This window comes from Phalacrocorax carbo, chromosome 4, assembly GCF_963921805.1.
Source record: "Phalacrocorax carbo chromosome 4, bPhaCar2.1, whole genome shotgun sequence".
NCBI classification, from domain to species: domain Eukaryota; kingdom Metazoa; phylum Chordata; class Aves; order Suliformes; family Phalacrocoracidae; genus Phalacrocorax; species Phalacrocorax carbo.
Genome location: NC_087516.1, coordinates 37114502 through 37135897, shown reverse-complemented (window position 1 = coordinate 37135897; position 21396 = coordinate 37114502). Strand labels below are relative to the sequence as shown.

Genomic DNA, 21396 nt, shown 5'->3' with positions numbered 1-21396 from the left:
CACGCTTGAGCTAAGTGCAGATACAGAGATTCCTATCTGGCACTTATTTTTGTCAGAAAAGTGCCAGATTTTTGGCACTTACTGAATGTATGGCCAGTGTATTAGTGTGCTTTTCTGTATTTTGTAAAGATGGAGGATTCACTAGCTTTATAAATCACTCGAGAAACATGATGTAAATATAAACTTGGTCATGTACATACCTTATCACACGCAGACTCTTAGAGACATTGGGATGAAATCAAAGTTTCTCTGAGAACATCCTGAAAAAATAAAAGGATTTAAAAAATGAAAATGTAGTACATGGTAACAGAGTATTAAAACAGAGTCATCTATGCTGTTAACCTAAAATGCAGCAGTCACAAGAATCTCGTGTATAGTTAGGGGAAAGATAAAATTAGAGGATTTTGAAATATTTTGTTTAGTGCTTTGATGATAAATATTAACTAGGCAAGCTGATAAAACATATGGCCAGTGACACACGTAAAATTAATTAATACACCACCAGTTGTAGATTGCAAATTTATGTTTACTAACTAATAACAAAAGCTATATTTATAGGTTCATTTCATTTTTAAATCATAGCTATTTTGGAGCTGGGGACTGGAGAAGTTAACAGCAGTGCAAGCTGACTGGATTTTGAATGAGTTTTCGAAAAGGTGGTGCTCTTTCATGTAAAACACTTTCATATAACACACTGGAGTGTGTTTCAACAGACAGAGGGTACCACTGTCCTGCTGTGAACAGATTTCTATAAATACCCAGTATGAAACTGATGGTACAGACTAACATTTTTTAATTAGTCGGTTTTGTTGTTTGGGAGTCTACTGGGTTGAATTCAGAACTGGAGATGTGAACTCAAGTTACAAATGAATTTTGAAGATTACTCTTCCAGGCTTGGGTATGTGTGTTAATTTGAGGTAACAGAACAGTATTTTATTTTCAAGTTAAGCATCAAAAATTAACCTCTAAAGAACTTGAAAAATAAAGAATGTGAACTGCTTCTATTAAGTTTTGGTGGCTGACAAATTTCAAAATGCAGTAAATAACATTTGTCTGACAGTGCCTGTAGTCTAGAAATGAAGTTAAGTGCACACTCAAGGTGGCATTGCCCACACCATGCACCCCACACATAATGGGGGTTATAATGTATGTGTTACGGGGCTCACCTGCATATGAATGGTGGGTATTTGTCACAAGAAATCCAGGTGACTGCCCACCTAAAAAGAGCTGCTGTTCAGATTATTGGGCATTCAGAAATCCTTGATGAAGATTTTTTTTTTAAGAAAACAGAAATACTATAACTTACTGGTCGGTATGTAGCTGTTCAACTACATTCACGTCAAGAAAGATCCTTGATCTCTTGTTACCACTAGTGTTCTGTTCACTTGCCTTGGCTTTTACACCGCTACAATGCAAATGAAAGACGTGAGTCTCACATGCAAAACAGGTGTCCTGTCATGAATAAGGCACAAGAGTTTATGCATATTAACTTTGCTAACAAGGTCAACAAAACTTGAAAGTGTATTTTGAGAGCATGCCTTCTCTTTTTTTTTTTTGGTCTGTCATTTTAGATTAGATACAGGCAACTTTCCTGAGAGCTTTCATTAGGAAATAAAAGCATTTTACATGGGAAGCGAATGACTGTCTCCCAGTTCTAAAAAGATATTTGGATAGATAACATTTGTTCATGCAAATGTAGGTATTGTCTAACCATAGCCCTAAGAAATATCAAACCTTGTAACACTTAGTAGCCACCCGTGATGCGTTGGATTGGCTCTATTTTTTTGTTTTTTCTTTATAGGAAAAGCTCTGTTACATTATCTTGTGCCCATGGCTTAGGCATGTGATGTCATTCTTCTGTCTTACTGACCCTTTGTATAGGGATTTTCATAGAATCATAGAATCATTTAGGTTGGAAAAGACCTTTAAGATCATTGAGTCCAACAGTTAACCTAACACTGCCAAGTGTTTTGCTTGACACAGAAGAATTTGTCATTTCTTTGAAATGAGTTGTTCATTATTAGCAAAATACAGCTATTTTTCCTGTATACAGGCTGAACAGTCAAAAGAAGAACAGAAGCAAGGCTTAAGTGCTGAGAAATTGATGAGGAAAGCTTCTAAGGATGTATGCCGGTTACGGGAGCAGAGCCAGAAAGTGCCACTGCAGGTGCAGTCATTCAGGTATGGCCTGTTCTGCTTTTTGTGCTCCTCTTAATGTAGTGAAGTAACATGAATTATTTCTAAATATAATCAGACATGCCCTGTAACATTAGTCAAAAATCCGCAAGCCTTTGAATTGCGAAAAACACCAGACACTTCTAACATAGCTCAAAGTTGGAGTTTCAGAGGACCAGGCCTCGGTAACTTGCTCATGTGGCAGAAATGGCAGTATGTCAGCGAGTGGGGGTGGTGAGGAAGCAGAGTGAAAAGTTTCAGACCACAGTGTGGTGCCTGCTGTGGGCAACCACGTGTGTGACCATTGCCATGGCTCACCTTACCCACAGTAGATTGACAGGGGGCTTTAAGTAATGGGATCTTCTTCTGGTGATGGCAGGTGCTTGAAGCAAATCGCCCCTCAAGAAGTAGTAGAACAGTATACATCTCAGGAAGCTGATTAACCACTACTTGTGTCTTCCTGAAGACCTATCATTCAAGAGGGATCTTGAATCCCTTCTCCTTTTTGTTTCCCTCCTTTCGGTTGTGGGAACAGCAACTGATTGCATGAAGCAATTAATCAAGTGTTCTTGCTTAGCATAAGCCAGAAGGAACACTTTCTATCTCAAACCTTAATTCTAACTGGTCTAAATTCCTACAAGGCTGGACAGTAAGTAGCAGGATAGCAGCCCAAAGGCCACACTTATATATAAAAATAAATATAAACCTGTGGACTGAAAAATACAATGCTTACTCTTCCACACAGAAGCAGTACTGCAAGCTAATTTAATGTTTTGTCACTAACACATTCTTAGTTTTATTTCTGAATTCCTGCATAGGAAATTTGTTAGCTGCTAATACATGTGAGGATTTCATTTTCATTTTTTTAACCCAGTCTGTTGTGAGCTGATTGAGATGTCCATAAGCAAATAGGGGCCTGTGATGCACATGTTGCAAACCACACCTCTAAGTGATGCGGAATCAAAAGAAGAGAGAAAGAAAATGGGTTCCTCAGCAAAGCAGTGTTACAGCAGAGCTGTTTACCTTCAGTATGAAATTCAGAGCATCCTCAAACAGTTTTCACTTTCTGTGCAAGTCTTGAGAAAGAGTTTTGATTGGTGCTGGTCATTTAACAGTCATCACAAACAGATTGCTGCAAATTTTACGGGAACGTGTAATAGTGCTCATGACATCATTCCCCTGCAAGAAGGGTATCATAACACTCCGTCCTCCTTTATCTTCTAATCACCCCACAGTTAGCCGAAGAATCCAGTTTACATAGTTACTTTTGCGCTGAGCTACTGCTTCTGATGGGAACTCAAGCTTTGCCAGTGGAAAACATGGTTTAGTCTCCTGGACAGTTACCTCCTAAGGGTGAACTGTACTCACGCTGCTAGTTGGACTTGTTACACTGCTGTGGCCTCAGTCTAACCACACAAAGGCATTTTTGAAGCTCTCAAGAATAATGACTCTTCTGAGCTTTAATTTTTAAGCCCCCAATACTTATCATCTGCTTTCTAGGCTGCTGGCAGACAAGCTTGTGTAAAGTTGTTATGCTTCAGTAATCTCTCAGTTCATAGGAGACAGAAATGGTAACAGCACAGGGGAAGCAACTAGAGATTGGGTTGACAATTCTGCTTCTCTGAGTCTTGCTCAGACCCAATTTCCCCCCCCTCCCCCCCACCTTTTCCCAAGTCAGGATAAAATGTTTTATTTTGCCTTTTCATCCCCACACTGAACTATAATCATAGGAAATGCAGCGACTAGATCAATATTTCAGTCTCATCATTTAAGTTATTAATGAAATATTGATTTTTTTTTCTTTTTCAAAATTGGAGCTACTTTTTACATAAATCTGCCTAAGAAGGGAATTATGTCAGTATGCTCTGGCAACCACATTTTTGAAAATAAATTCACTGTGTATTTTCTTCACTGTTTATTTTCCAAACCTATATTTTAAAGAACTATGCTGTAACATTAGCAGCTGTACAGCAGATGACATTGGAGTCATGCCATAAATAGTAAAATAACAACTTGTTTACTTTTCTAATTTCAGGGAGAAGATAGCATACTTCACAAGAGCAAAGATCAGTATACCAGCCCTTCCAGCTGATGATGTATAATTATGCGTTTTCATTGAAGTGTTTTTCCACTTGCTCATCTCTTTTCGGATGAACTTTGTAGTTCCAGTGACCTGCTTTTAAAGATCTTCTATTTTACATTCACTATTGATATGTTTATTTGTAAAATATAGCGAACTGAATTGTTGTATGCTTCAAAAATGGCAAAACCCCCCAACAACCGGAAAACCAAAGTAGATTAATTTTGGTATACTGATGCTGATTTTGTACAGATTGTATGTATTGCATGTGTTTTTATTTTGTAAAGAAGGAACAAAGGCAGTACTAAGCATGAATCCTGTTGAACCGCACTGTGTTGAGAAATATTACGTTCAACAGAAGATTGTTTATCTTTTCACTATTTTCATGTGAGCAGACTGTGAAGATGGCTGTTTTGCCATGCAATATTTTTGTACAAGAGTGTGACTTTTATAGTTTAAAGTTAACCACAAGTGTAAACTCCTTTCCAAAACATCAAGGCTGCCTCACAACAGCTGCTAATTAGATTCATCACCCACATTGGAATTTTGTTTCTGAAAACAGATTTCTTCTGGTTTTGTTTTTTAATACATTGTAGGAAGAGACAGAGTTCAGAGTTTAGTTTTGTGAATGTACAGTACTTTAACCTGCACTAAAAGGTTTCTTGCATCTGCGGGAGAGCGAGAAAGGCAAGGCAGACAAGTAACCCTAAAAACTTATTATGAGACTACCAAAAGGGGCAGCTGCTTTCTGAACTGGAAGCTGAATCAAATTCATAATGCCATCATTGAAATTGAACTAGTTATATCCACTTTACACTTAAACATGAGTGTTTCTCAATGTTAATCTTCTGTCCTAGAGGGCTGTCTTATTGCCAACTAGGGATAAGTAAAAGTGTTTGTTAGGTTTACAAATATGAAGGTGTTTTCATTAAAGTACTAGAATAAAAATCTGTCACATACTAACTCAAATATCAGAAGTCTTGTTGGTAAGGTAAACCCTTTCTGAAAAAAGTTCCTGACTATTCAGTACAGTAAGTAACATTTTAAAAGTACACAATTCACCCTGTAATGCAGTTGAAGGTGCACAGGTTTAATAAAGAGATGTGAAGGGCCTGTTTCACATTTGTCTTGCATGAAGCAGTCTGCTAGGAAGAAGTGTCAGCTTGGATTCATTCTGTAAGAAGTCCAGAACATGAGATGTAGGTGTTTAAGCAGCCCTGTCTTGGTAAAGCAGTTGGCATCGTATCTTCTGTGGGTACTGTGTAAGTAGGTGGACATCACAGCTAACAATTATTTCATTTTCTACTTAATATGTTGCACTCAGATGTATTTAATTCACTGCTCTAATGGTTTCTTCCCCAAACAACAAGCCACATATGCATGGACTTCATCTTTCAAGACGACTATAATTATTTGGTGAGAAAATGGAAGCAAATATAACCACAATATGGTAGCAGCTGTCTCAAATTCAAAGTGACAATTCTGTGATGAGAGGTCTGTGTAACACCCAAGGGTTTTCTTATGCACAAATAAATCAGTTCACTTAAATGTATAGCCAAACGTGCTATTTTGGGCAAGATGACTGATTGAACATCCTTTATGAATGCCCCATGTATTTTTTGTTTCTTGGGCTTGAGATAAAATTCATGTTTGAAAGGTCAATTTAAAAAAAAAACCACACATCTAGAATTATTTAATGTAGAGGTGAAATGAAGGTTGACAGTTTCAACTTCTCAATTTGATTATATAAGTTGTTTGTAGAATGATGTTTAGAGGTGTACTTTATGATTTTTCTTTTATTTATTTACAGTCTTATTTATGTTCTGTTTAATATAGTTCAGTTCTGGCCATAAGAATATTTGACATTAAGGATGCTATGGTGAAAAATATTTAGAGCTGTCTAAATTCTTGCCAGAATAGCTGGTTCTTCTCACAAGTTGGATAATTTTTTAAAAAAAGTATTATTGTCTGATTTGTAAGCACAAGGTAAGGTCAAAATTAAAGTATTGCTGGCATTAGCTTGCAAAACTAATTTTTAAATGGGAGACTTAAACATATTCGTGTTCCTCGCTTTCCAAATTGGTAAAGTCAAACATGTTTATAGGCAGCTTTTAACAATTCTGGGTTTGGAGTTTTGGGGTTTTTTTTACTAATTCAGTTATTCACACCTAAAACACTCAATAGAAGAAGCTAAAGTAATAAATAAAACCCCATCAGTTTAAAATCATAAATATTACTCTCAAAGTGGAATTCACTCTGCACAGCAGAGTATAACAAGTGTCATTAGTTCTATTTCCAGGTACCAATGTCACTGCAGTTGCATATATCAAAATCTAAATATTACTGGTACAAGAATATTTAGCCAAATAAGCAAAGTTTAGCAGAAATTTTAATAGAACACAAATCAAATAATTTTAAGATTTTTTTTACTGTTGCTATGTTTATACTGTATTAAATATCAAATGCTCAGGACTGAACTAAATATTTAATCAGGTTATATTCTGAATGTGTTTCTGTTCTAATTTTGTCTGTAAGAGTATGCAAATACATCACATAGATTAACTTGTCTCTGCACTTTCCATGTGTTTCAGTGATTGGAAAATACATTTTTTAACAAAGCTCTTTTCCAGACCAGTGTGTTATTTAATTCTTTTATTGCTGTTCTGTGTCTTTATATGCTCATTGCGTAAACAGATGGCTGCTACAGCTTTGTCAGTGTAGATCATTGCAATTTATAGAAGGTTCACATCAATCACTGACAAGTCTTAGGATAAGTTATCTAGAAAGCAATTAATCTACTTGAAATTAGTTCTTTACATTCATTAAGTAAAACTGCAGTAGCAAAGAACATGGTCAACTCTGCCCTGGACATCATCATATTATTATTATTCAGAAATACTAGCTCTCCTTAGAGAAAGATTTTTAATGTGTCCCTGCCCAGTCATATGTGCACACATGCAATGGAGAACTTTGTTACATGACATTATGTCCGAGACCATTCAGTTTACACTAGTGTAAGTGATACAGGTCCAGGGAACTTAATACAGACCTTGAATGAGGTTTTTGTCATGCATGTTGAACTGGCACTACAAACTGTTTCAGAACTTTATTACAAAAATAACATTAAGGCATCATTTAAAGCAGCCCCAGTAGGAGTTCTGCCATTTGAAAGATTGTCACCTCTCCATGCATGTGTAGAAATTAAAAATTGTATACGCGCCCTAAAAAAAACAAAACACTACACAAACAAAAATCTGTGCTTGGTCAGATTTTGGAGAAATACAGTGATGACTTAGATCCCCATAGCTCATCAATTAATGTAATTAAAATTGAAGATGAGTAGTAATTAAAGGAACTACTTAGTAAGAAACAATCCCGCCTTCCCGCTCTTGTAAACAGTAACCTGACTGTTCAGCAGTCCTTTCTTACTGTAGTATAAGACTAAGAAATCTGAAAACCTGATATCTACCCCTTTTTAAAGTCTTCTATTTCCAATTTCCAGATGGTGATGTGTGTCTTGCATATCTGCCATTGCATACTGCTCTGGTAATTGATGGTCAGATGACAGGCAGATTGTGGAGAGGAGTAGAGATCCTCCTAGAATTATAAAAAATCCACCAAACCAACCACTGAACAGCGCATCCCCTATTTCCCATCGGGGCACAATCTCTGGGATGTCTTCATCCCAAAATTCCTGGATTATTGTATGGGCAACCCAAGAAACAGGCACTAAGGCCAGAACTCCAGACATCCACAGAAGTATTCCTCCAAGAAGTAACAGCTGTTTCTTTCGCTTCTGCTCTGTAGCCTCCATCTTTAGGCAGTCCAAACCGAGACTAGAGACGACAAGGCTCAGAAGTCCTAGCCCATTTGATGTAGATAGTAAAATCCTGGAAATCTTGAATTCTAGAGGCAAAGCTAGGAAAGAATCAAAATCTTTACACTGTGTTCCTCCTACATCTTGGACTATACAGGTTTGCCAGAGTCCCATGGTCCAAAGCTCCAGTACATTTAAGTCTAAGTTGAGATTTTTCCAGTCTGGTAAATAGTTACAGGTACCAGTTAAAAGCCATCCTAGTACAGACAACGCAAATCCAACTAACTGTAGCCTGTGTCTGTGGACTAAGTTCATTTTTAGCAGTCACAGCAGTGCTAAGCTGCTCACTTTTGCAGATACTGTTCCGCTCAATTCTTTGTCATACTGAACATATGCAGAAGTTAATGCTTTATAAAGCATGAAATAAATACTCCTCCCCCTCCTGCCTTCTGTTGCCTGCTTCCAGGCACAGTGTTTGGGGGATTGAGAGGTAGTGTGGTAAACCAGTAGCTGACGGGTGTGGCCACAGCTGGGCTCACCTTTCATAAGCTTTTTTTAAAAAGAACAAAACCAAAACTAATCATTTGCTTTCTATTAATCTGCTAAAGCATTACAGCAGTTCTGCTACTTTTGGCATCTCACAGTTTTTTAAGTTTTAATATCACATTGATACACTTACTTCTACTTACAGCAAATGAAGCTGTCTGCCTTGTGGCCAGTGAGTATCATTTGTTTAAAGTCAGAGGTTACAGGTCCAGAACATGTTGCTGTACGTGAATGGAGCTTAAGGAACCTCTGATAGGATGCTTAATGCCTCAATACCTATATCGGAAGAAGATAGTGTAAGAGTTTTTTAAAGCAACATTTGTCCAGCCTGGTTTTGGTGCATGAAAGTATGCAGGTGCCAGAAACACTTAGAATAACTTGTCTGGGCAGCCTAATGTGCTAGACTGGTAAAAAACAGCTTAGTGGATATGAAGCACCCACCCTCTAACAACCCATGCACAAAAAGACATCTGCCAGGCTTGCTAGGATTTCAGAAGTCTAGTTTTCTTAGCATAACGCATTCCCAAATACACAGAGAAACGATTTAATGCAATACATGTATTTAGACTGTTCAGGATGTGAAAACTCAAGTTTGCAGGTCACTGCACTAGGCAAGTGGAAAATGGCAACAGGGAGTCAAACTTTGAGGCTCATTTAATTGGTTGCATATGAAACAGAAGCATATTTTGGTTAAAAGGCAAGCTGTAATGGAACACGCATATTCATTTCAGGATTTTAGAGTGCAGCTGAGAAAGCAAAAGCACCTTTTCTGCGCAGTCTACGAAAACGTCAGCATTCTTCTGTGAAACAAAGTTTTAAACAGTTCTGCAGGTGAGAAAACACATGCACTTCCAATACCAGTTATGGAGAAAACAGACAAGTTTAGGAACTCAGCTAGGTAACAAAGAATCCTTTGAACTACTACTGGAACAAGCTTCTGGCTTGCACCAGGGTTTGAAAGAAAGGGCAGTCTTTCTGTACTACTTAAAACCTTCCATTTTAAGGCCTAGTTTCAGTTTCCAAGTGTTGACACTGATCTTGCTGTTCTGCTACTGCATAATGGATTGAAGATGGATGGACTTCAGTTGAACAGATTGTGAAATTAAGTAGGGATCCTCCTAGTATAAGACAAAACCCAGCAAGCCAGCCAACAAATAATGCTTCCCCAAAATCCCACCTGGGGACAATATCTGGTATATTCTCATCCCAAAATTCCTGGACTGTGGAATGGGCAACCCAAGAAACAGGGACAACAGCTGCAATCCCCGATATCCAGAAGAGCATTCCTCCAAACAGCAACAGCCGTTTCTTTTGTTCCTGTTGTCTTTCACCAATTTTCAAACAGTCCAACCCAAATCCTGAGAGCAAGAGGCCCAAAAGCCCCGATCCATTGGAAAAAAACATCAAAATCCTAGAAATCCTGAGCTCTGGAGGCAAAGCTAAGAAAGAATCGAAGTCCTTGCACTGCATTCCCCCTTCTTCCTGGACAACACAAGCTTGCCAGAGTCCCATGGTCCAGATCTCCAGTTCATTCAGCTCCAAGTTAAGATTTTTCCACTGGGGTAAATAGGTAGTGAGGCAGGACAGGACCCATCCCAACAGAGAGCACAGTATGCCACTTAATTGCATCGTTGGTCGATAGACCAAGGCCATTATAGGAGCTGAGTCCTCAAAGCTTGAGGAGGAAGGTCTCCCCAGCCGTTCTGTAACAACTGCTACCTTGACTGATGGTGGAAGCTATGATGATTTTAGTTCTCTGCTGCCCCAAATATAAGCCCTTGCTATTAACCCTTTGTGGGCTCTGAAACACTGTTTTGTTCTTCATGAATATAAAGTTTCACATAAAGGATGAAGGACTTCACTAAACCATGAGTTAGGCTTTCCGATAAGGATTTGATCTGTTACCTTCCAATTTGCTTGGTAAAATTATATCCCAATGCCTGATGATTACAAGCCTGAGGATGAACAAAGAGGGCTCTATGACCCCTCACCCTAAAACACAACAGAAATCTTTGTGCTTCGATACGGATTAATTAGATTTTAAGTGGTGATAAAAAGTCAGCTCTGTGTGCAACAGGACTTCATTGTAATGGCTAAATTTGAGATTTCAGGGATGTAAATCAGGGCCTTGTAAAGAAAGGTAGACTGTTTGCCTATAATCTTTATTCTTAGGCTTCCTCAACATACATAACGGCTTATCTTCCACTGCCCTGTTTTATGTCCCAAGCACTGTAAAAGACGCTTTGTAAAAGATCCTTATGGTTCACATTTTCTACATTCATTTCTTTTAAAATGGGCTTTGTTTTAACTGACTCTTAAGGGGAAAAGGAGACGGGTATCGTGAAAGTACCGTAGAAAATGAAATCCTAGACATCCCTCCACCATAATGAACCCAGGCACATCATCAGCCAGCGTAAACTTTACCTGCCCTAGGACTTCAGCAACACCATGGTAGCAGCTTACACCAGCTCAGAGTGTCCCCTTTCCTAGAGCCCATGTCCCAGATGGCACAGAGTGTATATGCTTAGTGTCTAACAACATTAGGTCTCAATGCTCCCAGGGGCAGGAATGCCTAGTACCTTTTTGATCAAAGCAAGATACCATTATGCCATTACCCCATTAGGAAACCCTAGGTTTTTTCCTGCTCTCATGTCAGCTATACTTGTCCTTGTCTACAGGGTCAGCAAGGAGAAGATTTGTCTGCTATTCCCCTCCAGAGATGTAACAGCACAGACTGTATGGGAGGGAGCCGAGCAGTGTGAACACATGCGCACATGTACAACCCAGAGATGTTTTCCAGTTTTTCTTGACTTCATTTCCTAGATATGACAACCTACTCATCTGCATATTTTCTCAGTTGCCCAAAAGAGGTTATCAGGTGATGGAAAAACGTAACACTGTTTTTGAAGGTTTCCAAAATCCTGAAGGGTATCATTAAGAAATTTCACAGTGAGATGATCTCTTCTTCCTCCTTTCCATATTGAGGCTTAATTTCTACGCCTTGTGTTTGCCCTGTCACAAGTTGTGAAGAGCCAACACAAGGAAAGATGATCTATTTCCCTTTTCCTTGTGTACTGACCAACCCAGTACAACAGCTTATACCTGGTCAAAAATGGCCATGTACAAAAGAAGGGATCACCAAGGGTATTACTGACAACACTGGGAACAAACTGATGCAAGCAAGGTTCTAACTTTGGCCATCCACTAGAATAAAAAAAGACCAACCCTGCATTCATTCAAAATCCAGATTGCGTTTTGAGATTTGGCAGTGTTATTTCTCTCCCCAGAGCAAGAACACTAGTTCTGGAAATCATCACAACATTCAATAAGAAACTCCATAAAGCCATTTGAATAATTTTTCAGATAAATTTCAGATAAACTACACTTCCAGAGTGCTTGTATGTATTCAGGGGCTACATGCTTATTTGACTTTAAAATCATGGTTACTGGAAGCCTGTTGTGCTTCTCTTGTCTGTGAATATTTAACATTTTCTTCTCTGCTCTTAATTCCAACAGTCAATACAACATGAGAGCATGAGCATCAAGCATGTGAAGCCCATTCATTTTGCTAGTGTTGACCACACCTGAAGCAGTTTGCCAGCCATTAAATTTTAGCAATCAGAAGCATTCAAACTGCTGCATCAATAAGATCTGCCAATTAAGTTCTGCAACTTACTATTAACCAGGCACTAACTTAGAGCAAGCAAAGCTTCCTTATGCTTTCCTGTGCAAGATTATAAAAGAATCCTTGTTCTTTGCGGGGGGGAGTAAAACTTGCTTTCTCACCAAGATAGAACAAGATCTAAAATGCCTTTACTTGGAACTTACTGATCTTATGAAAATCTCAGCAAATCCATAGACAAAAAAAAGATCTTCCAGCTGAAATGAGATATGTAAATTCTCGGGTCACTAACTGCCTTAGTTCTCTCTCCCTTGTCCTTCTTTCGCACTCTTCCTCCCCACTATTATTTCTTTCTCTCACATCTAAAAATGTCATATTCCCAGAATGACTTTATTTTGGTAGACTTGTGTGTACACAGAAAGAGACACATCAGAGTTACTGCAAAGCCTAAGGGCTAGAATGCGACTCCCATTGGTTTCTGCCCTACTGCTGAGGGTAATTTGAAACATAAACCCAGGGCACACTGTTATATTGTGACAACAAAATATTTCTAGTGACACCTGCACAGCCTGAAACAACAGATCATCTCAAGGGGTTTCAGTGGAGATGGCCACTGCCCCCCAAGGCAGTGGGGCAAGGAAGCTGCCTGCCGGGGGCCTCCCCAGCCAGTGCTGGGGACCTGCGCACAAGTGAGCGGCTCCAGGACAATTCTGCCCCTTCTCCTTCCCCGCTCTCCTTGCCAGCCTCTGCAGCAAGGACCATGCTTGTCTAACACAGGCTTCTGAGGAAGAAAAGGAAGAATAGGTACAGCCATCACTGACCAGCGTGCTCTCAGGTAAGGAAGGTGAAGATTAATTTAGAGGGGTTTTTGACTGGGTTTAGAGCCCCTCCCCCCAGCCTCATGTATGTGACTTTCAGCAATACCATCCTACAGAGGCTTAAGCAGCTAAAACAATCTCAGCACACAAGGAATTGAGCTGCAGAGAAGGGAGAGTTCTGGTCACTTCCCAGTGCTTGCCTCATGAAGGAGCCAGCAGAGACTCTCCAGAGCATCTGCGCCCCCAAAGCCAGGCACTTGCTTGGTACAGATTGGTACATCTTACGCTTGCTGCTGTTGCCATTTGACTTTTTCAGCAGCCAGTTCTGAGAGACATGGAGCTTTCACACCTCCCATTACAGGCAATGCCCATGAAGAATATAGTGCAGGTCATGAACATGTTCCTACCATTTCAGTAATACTGTTTCAAGCGTTGGAGATCACATGCTTAATTTGAACTAACTCCAAACATCATTTTGTGAAATGATTTTGACTAGACTAAAGGAGAATTGGGGTGGTCAGCATGCATTACATTTTATGCAGGTAAGTGCATTAAATTTTTACTCCCCATAAAACCATTTCAGGCTGAACACAAGGATTCTGAATCTTATTGCAAGAAATACATATTTTCTTTAAAAGATTTAGCACTGCACTAACTCTTCTGGGAACCCCCATGGCAAGAGATAGATACACTAATACTTTACCTCCTGCAAAGAGTATTAGGGAATTGTTGTCTTCACACAGCTCTGCAGCCCACACAATTATCCAAATATATTTTGTTCAACATAAGTGGAAAGAAATATCAGGTGCAGCGCTTTGGGAGCTGATTAGGCAATTTAATCCCACAAAAGCAGTCAGTGTATTATAAGGGACTGACTCTTTCCTATACTTTCAGTTTCTTCATAAGGCATGAGGATGTTCATGTTGGGGGCTTGTTTATTCTCCTCCAGCAGTCCAGAAGTGTGCTCATCACTGAGGTACAACTGTCTCCAATAATGTTCCCCAGACACTATCATAATTTCTGCTAATCTGAAGATAGTCACAGAGTTCCCTAAATATTTTTCATTGCTCATTTAAATATCTAGTATTGCCATGAATCATTCACAGGTATCTTATATTTAGATTCCCATCTTATAGATATATATGCAAAAGATGGAAATAAGAGAAAGTGTATAGATTTTCTGTAACTGAATCTTAGTTACAGCCAGTAAAACATAGCTGGTGTCAGAAGTTGGCAAGGTAGTGCCTTCAGCATTTTACTACAAGTGAGTTAATTTATTCAGCTTGGCAGTCTTTTGCTTTCCACCTTATTGCTTGAACTGGAAGTTGTGGGAGTTAGTATTTTCTTACTTAACTAAGAACCCATTTCTTTGTAATGGTGGAGCATCTTTTGGTTTTGCATATCCAACATGCCCTTCAGTGAAGCCAACAGAAACATCAAGCAAAGGACACAATCCATACCATTTTCCATATTGACTTACTCTAGTCTGCATTTAAGTGAACTTTGACAAAAATAATTATTTGCATTGGTAGATGCTAAAGTTTCAGGATGCTTCAGAGAGCATCACAGTAGAAAGAGGTTGACTTCTCCCTGAATAGTTATCTGTGTGTCTCCAACTACTGAGACTCATAAACTTCGCAACAGAGTGATAGCAGGTACGTTCTGACTTGCTAATGAAGTGGACTGATCTGAATGTTATTTATTTAATACTGAAGTTATTATGGTTCGTCTTCTGTATTATTTCCTCCTTGTTTCCCTCCACTGAAATTACAGTACCAAATTAGATGCAGCCTCACACAGAGCTGGAAGGGTAGATGTGAAGATCAAACTGACATAATACCCACAAACACTCCCTACTCCAGTGTATGAGTGGCACTGTTTGTTACACACCTGCTTGAACCCTAGCGCGATCCACAGCAGCAACCCTTGATTATGGGCACTTAGAGGCCATTGCGAAAGCAGGGAAGAGAGGCAGTATGGAGAAGGGTACGCTGGTGATGAAGATAATGACAATTTCCATTTTGGAAGGGGAAAAGACATTAACTTAGACACACACAGCTCAAGATGTCATTACACTTTCATAAATCATCTAACTCAATATTTAGAGGTGATGAGACTACACTATTTGTTTCTGTATTATATCTGAAGATAGTGCCCCTCAGTGAATGCTAGGACACTGCTAGAGCAAAGAAGTCACAAAAAGCCCAACTGAGTGTTTGGTGCAGAAGTTACAGCAGAAGGGTAACTGTCCTCTGTCCAGCAGAGACAAAGCAAATCACCATGAAGGCCATAGCACCTCTTCTGATCCACCTTCCCTGATGCAGGCAGACAACAGACCCCAGCAGTGCAGCCACTGCTGATGATTTTACACTGCTGGTGCACCAGGGCCCACATGCAGAGAGCAAGGCAAAGCTGGGGTGAGGGCAGCAGTGGAAAGTGAGGACTCAGCATGCACATGCCACCTCAGCTCCTTCAAAAGAGCCAGGAAGGGGCTGCAGAACCTTCTCACATGGGGAAAAAGGCACAGCCGTCACTGGCCCCCTGAATAGGACCTCTCTCCTCAAATGGGCATATTCCCAGCTTTTCAGTATTACGAGGACTGACCAACCCTGCATACCTTCCCTCTTCAAACACTGGATGTAATTCATTAAGCAACTTTAACAAGAGCCTACTATGTATGCAAAAGAAATGCACTTCTGGGAGTGAAAGACCTTGCTAACAGTTTCACTTCTGTAAGATTAATCAAAAGCTTGAAAAAAGATGTCATGTAGGATTAATGACAGTTAGACAAGGTCTAGAAGGGAAGGGCACTGAAAGAGTTAAGCACAGCAAGGTGAAACTGCCTATTTCTGCTTTAGGGACTTATTCAAAAGATTGAAATGGGAGAGGGCAGATTTGCCATCATTATACTGGAAGAATAAAGAATGCTTTAAGGCTCAGTACTTCCACCTTTGCAGAAACTTTTCCATCACCATCCCAATCCAGACTTTTAAGTGAGGGTTGACTGGGTTAGAAAATTGGCCTTATTCTTCAGGGTACTATTTTTGATGTACTGTCAATACAGGAGATTACTGTAAGTATGAAAACTCATGTCACTTGAACAGTGATTGGAATATGATTTCCCTGAATGATGGAAGTCTAAGAAATTAATCTCTGAGCTGTGAAATGTGTAGGCTTCTTTATCATTATCCATCCCTTATTATGAGATTCTGGTTTAATAGAGTGTTACACATATATTTCTATAATGCTTTTCATTTAACACCTGCAAACAATTATTATAATAAGCTTTCTGTCATTTCTTAAGATGTGTGTCTTATTATCAGTAAACTTATAAGAAATTATTTGTAGTACCCAGTTGAACCTACATGGGGAATTGTTATTGTATGACAATGGGGATTACAAAGATAACATGGACTTGTTAACCATAAATTAGAAGACTGCACATACCTTTTAGCATTAAACTAGCCAGAATGTGAAATGAGCTGTGAGAATTTTTTACAAGTGCAGGAAGTGAGGGGCACCTGTGGCATTTTGGTTATCTGCCATAATTGAGATTTGGGGGAAAGGGAGAAAAGCAGCTGAACAGGTTTATGGTAGTCATTTGAAACATGACTGTTCTTCATATTCTAGTGGGCTAAACTGTTTTAGTGTTTTACCTTTAAAGGTGCAGGGAGATAGGAGATGTAGAAAGGGAAGGTCTTTCCTAGCAAGGAACTGTTCTAACGTTACAGATCTTTTTGTCTACAAAAAAAAAAAAAAAAGAGCAGCGCTTTTCTTCCCTCACATGATTTAACCATGAATTACATATCCCCCCTCCAACAGAAATCTAAGCAAGCTTAAAGAATTCACGATATCCTGTCATTAACAAATTAAACCATTAACATTTGTCAGTATTAGTTAAAACTTAACTATACACCTTACTGTTGTCTTCTGTCATATTCATCCACACTCCTTCTGTACTTTACATCAAAAAAGCTAAAAAGCCTCTATCTATTCACGTTTCTTCAGGGGGGCAGTGAAAAGGGAGTCAAGCAGAGATATCTATGGCTACTCCAGAGGAAGGGATGGGTGCGGGGAGGGAAGGAGGAACAGCAGTTCCCTCCTTTCACTTTCCTCTCACCCTCCCACTGATTGCAGCCACCCAGCAGCATCCTCAGATGTCAAATACTGCCTGCAGAGGTGAAAAGGATGATGCACAGAATCCACTAACACATCTAGTGCATGATGTATTGCAAAATACGATATAGCTGAGATGAGTGAGACTGCAGGAGTTCTGATCAATTCTGCATCAGTAGCTTGAGATAATGCCTGCCCATGTTCAATACCAACCCAGAGGGAAATAACTGCTGAAGACTTCTAATATCATACCTCTGCAATAGTTATGTGATAGTTATTTCTGTTTTAATTAATTGATGATGACTGCATTTTGGAAAGGTATGAAGTATCTTCTGCAAAGTATCACACACTTTCCAAACATACATAGAACATCATTTTACCCCTGTAATTATAAACTTGTTGCTAGATCATTTTATCTACTAGTGCCTAGTTCTTACGTGATGTTCACTATTCTTCCTAATTCACTATCTCAAAACTATTCTTTTTGGTATATACTACTTTAATATCCACATGCAGAGATCTTGTCCATGCTAGAATACCCTAGCTTATTATATATACACAATTATCTCTAAACAGATGAAAGAGTGACGATCTCTCTTGTGGTGATTCTACCTTCCCTCTGTCAGGTTTCAATACAGCGTGCATGGTATCATTCTGTAAGAGAATTAGTGTGGGAAAATAAACCTCTCTTTTTTCACACAATTACCATCATGATTGTCATAGTTATGTTCTTGTTCACCATACACTTTAGGACAAAAAAAAAAAAGTATTTCATTAAAATCTTTCCTGGAATAAGCTGGAAATATTGTGAACAGCACCATTTTGTTGGCATATTGGTATCTTGGTATCTGCATTTTGTCATTTTGGGAAAATAACTCTAGCCCAATAAATTAAATAGGAAAAAATGAATTCTCTCAACAGTCGTCTGCTTGAAATCTAGTGTCTTCCACTGTAAGATATGATCTAGAAATGGGTATTTTTTTAAATAGGAAGGATACACTCCCAAGTGGGTGTACAAATGAGTTTCCTGTAATATTCTGCCAGATGCACAGATGGCATGAGATTTGGAAAGTGCTCCTGGCACCAAGTGCATGATGATTTTCATGAAGTATAGGTTCAGTGGTTGGGTGTAATGCATCTGTATTCATGTGAAAACCCTTTATGCTACATCATATTATCATGCTTCCTCTTTACCTAATTATCACTTCTCTGCAGGACAATGATCACAGAATTTGCTGCTATTGTGGTAGATGGAAAAATGGGGCATTTATATCCCTCAAGGAGTGCAAGTGAACTTCTCTACCTGTCCTGTCTAACCACAACCCACAGGAACACCACTGACAGCAAGGTGCACAAATATTTTTAACCTGGGGAGTTTTCCCACATAGGTAGAATAAAATTACCTGTAGTTTCCATGTAAATTGAAAGAAGACAAAAATTACTTTTAATTTTATGGTTTTCTTACAAGACAAAATAAAGCAAACCTAGACTGATAAACAGTTACTTAGCTTTTCTTTTAAAGTCTCTGCTGACAAAAAATACAGCATTCCGAAGCAACCTGTTCTAACAAAGCACTGGAATACAGATCATATTTCCTACGGCCATGTTCTTGTTCTCCTCTTTTGTCCTCCTTTCTTAAGCCATAGCACCTAGCGGTTAATGTCACAGAGATGGGCATTGTCTGCTCTCTTACAAACAACATTCCCCTTGTTGCAATCCCTAAAAACAAATAGCTTTTTGTTGTTGCTGTTGACACCATCATTAAGTCACATTCAGTTTATGATTTGCTATGATATCAATGCCAGAATTCAAAATCCTGAAGAAAATTGAATTTTGGGAATTTTCCACTAAGCCATAACAACGAACTATGTGAGCTTGGCAAAACAAAATTTGATGGCCAGAGACAGGAACTGAGAGATAGGGAGGCACTTGTTTTACGACTATATCCTTGAGGAGAGCCAAGAGACTGATCAAAGCAAACATCCCACCTAAGAAGATGCTGAGAATGGGGTGATAAAGTGTATAGACAAAAACTAATTGGGATGTTGATAAGAACAAAAACAAAGTGCCCACTAGGTGAACTATCCTTATTATAATACGAAAAATCAGGCCCATAGGCCAGGAACTCCACCCCTCCCCCCCATAAGTCCCTTACTCTCTGAGCATGTGTGGTAAATTAAAAGTGAACTGTATATTTACATCGAAGTGAAAAAAAAAATTAACCAATTATTAGCTGAGGCATGTGACTATTAGATGTGACTGGCACATTTAATTGTCTAAATGCCTTGTAGCTTTTCAGCATGGGTGTGCTAGCTTTGTGAGTTACCACAGAGCACCATTCTTTGTGCAAAAATTAATTAAATAAGATACTTCCGCTCTGTGTGTAGTTTGGCATTTTGCACACCAAGCGAACAAACCCACTTCTCAGGATAACAGTATGATGTTCGTGTTCCTTGCAGCGTGCGCACACACACAGAGATATTCTGTCTTCTGATGATGTTGAGAGGACAAGGACCTTTCCAAGCTCCTAGCACATGTATGAAAGAAGATGGGGGCCAAGGAGCACTTCCCTTCCTTTATTACCTGCTAGATATGACAGAGAACATGCAGGTATCCCTCCACATAGCCCTGAAAGAAAAGCCTTTGTCTCTCACCTCTGCAAGTGGTTTGCTTTCAGAAACACTTCATCACAGAGCTCCCTGCTGAACTCTTATTACGCCTCCACAAATGCAAGAGAGGGGTGGCCTTTTTCAGAGTCAAATGACGTCCAAATTGTGAAAGGCTGGAAGCAGGGGGGCTTGAGGAAAACGAAGGGAAAGGATGTAGCTTGGGAACATCTTGTTAAAGATCTGGAGCTCAGTTCCTAAAACTGTGCCCACGAGGCATAGTGTGTATCAGAAGAAACGGTGAGTCAGTATGTAGCTTTGGCATTTTCTCCCTCTTAATTACAGAACAGTCACATCTCTTGGATTATTTTCTAGGGTACAGAAAACATCAGTGTGCTTAAATCATCTCACAGCTACCACACAGAACATTTACCATTCTTGCCATCAGATTATGTTTCACAAAACATAGCAAATGAACTGGTTTATCAGACCTGTACAAGAAAACACAGTTCTCTCTCCAGTTGATCTTGGGTAGCCCAAGCTGTAAAGCCAGCAACCCTCATGGGGCTGAGGAGACCAACCACAACAAAACCAGCAAGAGGAGGGAACAGCTTTTACCAGCATACAGCAATAGTGCTGCATCACAGCCCAGAACTCCCAATGCAACAGGATCTTCTGATCCACTGTTGACTACGGAGCCAGCCACATTATCTGTGCAAGAACAGGAGAAGGCGGCCAGAAAAAAGTTTGGGAGCTCTTATAGTGAAACAATAACAAAAATCTTGGTTCCTTTGTCTTTTGTGTGATTTAGCTTTCCATATCATTCTAACAGCAGGAGTGAAAATACACTGTTGGAGCCCAGTAAGTGACCTAAACAACCAGTAACAGACATGAAGATCTTGGAGCGTGAGGGAAGGAAGATTTTCAAGTTGCAATAGAAGGATCTACAGCATCAAGTGCTGCAGCACTGCCTGGGACTGCCACAACCCCCAGTGCCGGTTGGAATAGGAATTCAGGGTAGAAATTAATGACTTCTGCAAATGAAACAGGAGCTACAGATGCATAATTTGGGAGTTTCCAACAGCAGTAGCTGATAGGAAGCTGAGAGACGCCTAACGCTCCAGCAATAAAGGCAAGAAAGATTTAGAGCTAGCTGGGCAAACTGGAACAAGCAGCTGTCTTTGAGGGAATGCCTCACGGAAATGCTGCAAACTAAAGCATAAAAGATCTTTGAAATGCTATGTATATTAAGTATTTGATAATTAATATAGAAAGCTTGAGGCTCGGCACTGCCATAAGCATTTGGTGTAGATAAAACCTAATTTGTAAAGACATAGCTAGGGCCCTGAAGGCAAAAAATAAAATAATTTATATTATAAAGCAAATAAACCCCATTGTTAGAATTTGGTATGAGAAGCAGTCAAGGAGGTGGGTTGTTGCAGGATTCAGAAGGCTGTTTGTATCCAAATACATCTCCAGCTGTCTCTGACTACCTCACTTGACTTTGGTTTTAAATGGGGGGGGGTGGGGAATCAGTTATTTATGAGATCTCAGAGAGTTTCAGCTGAAAACATACTGACAGCCCCAAGTATTAAGAAAAGTCTTCTGTTGCCCAG

The 21396-nt window shown here is 39.4% G+C and overlaps 3 protein-coding genes and 1 long non-coding RNA gene across 10 annotated transcripts in view; 1 reads left to right on the top strand and 3 right to left on the bottom strand.

Annotated features, from left to right (window-relative positions):
• WWC2 (WW and C2 domain containing 2) overlaps positions 1–6463 on the top strand; it is a 106002-nt gene extending 99539 nt beyond the window's left edge. For both annotated transcript variants that reach the window (XM_064449650.1, XM_064449649.1), the window contains exons 22-23: positions 2054–2181; positions 4211–6463. In XM_064449650.1, coding sequence (XP_064305720.1) covers positions 2054–2181; positions 4211–4277 — 195 coding nt within the window. In that variant the 3' untranslated portion in view covers positions 4278–6463. The remainder of the gene's footprint in view (positions 1–2053; positions 2182–4210) is intronic.
• Positions 1–21396, bottom strand: part of LOC135313064 (uncharacterized) — a 40748-nt gene that overhangs the window by 8999 nt on the left and 10353 nt on the right. For 3 of the 6 annotated variants that reach the window (XR_010372650.1, XR_010372648.1, XR_010372651.1), the window contains 3 exons: positions 3199–3354; positions 1307–1405; positions 201–260 (listed from right to left, as the gene is read on the bottom strand). This is a non-coding gene — a long non-coding RNA (uncharacterized LOC135313064). The remainder of the gene's footprint in view (positions 1–200; positions 261–1306; positions 1406–3198; positions 3355–21396) is intronic. The other 3 variants (XR_010372652.1, XR_010372647.1, XR_010372649.1) reach the window with 1 other exon arrangement.
• Positions 6520–8566, bottom strand: LOC104046992 (claudin-22-like). Its single transcript, XM_064449652.1, has one exon. The coding sequence runs from the start codon at positions 8385–8387 to the stop codon at positions 7731–7733; it is 657 nt and encodes a 218-aa protein (XP_064305722.1). The 5' UTR covers positions 8388–8566; the 3' UTR covers positions 6520–7730.
• On the bottom strand, positions 9618–11376 carry LOC104046991 (claudin-22). Its single transcript, XM_009507237.2, has one exon. The coding sequence runs from the start codon at positions 10269–10271 to the stop codon at positions 9618–9620; it is 654 nt and encodes a 217-aa protein (XP_009505532.1). The 5' UTR covers positions 10272–11376.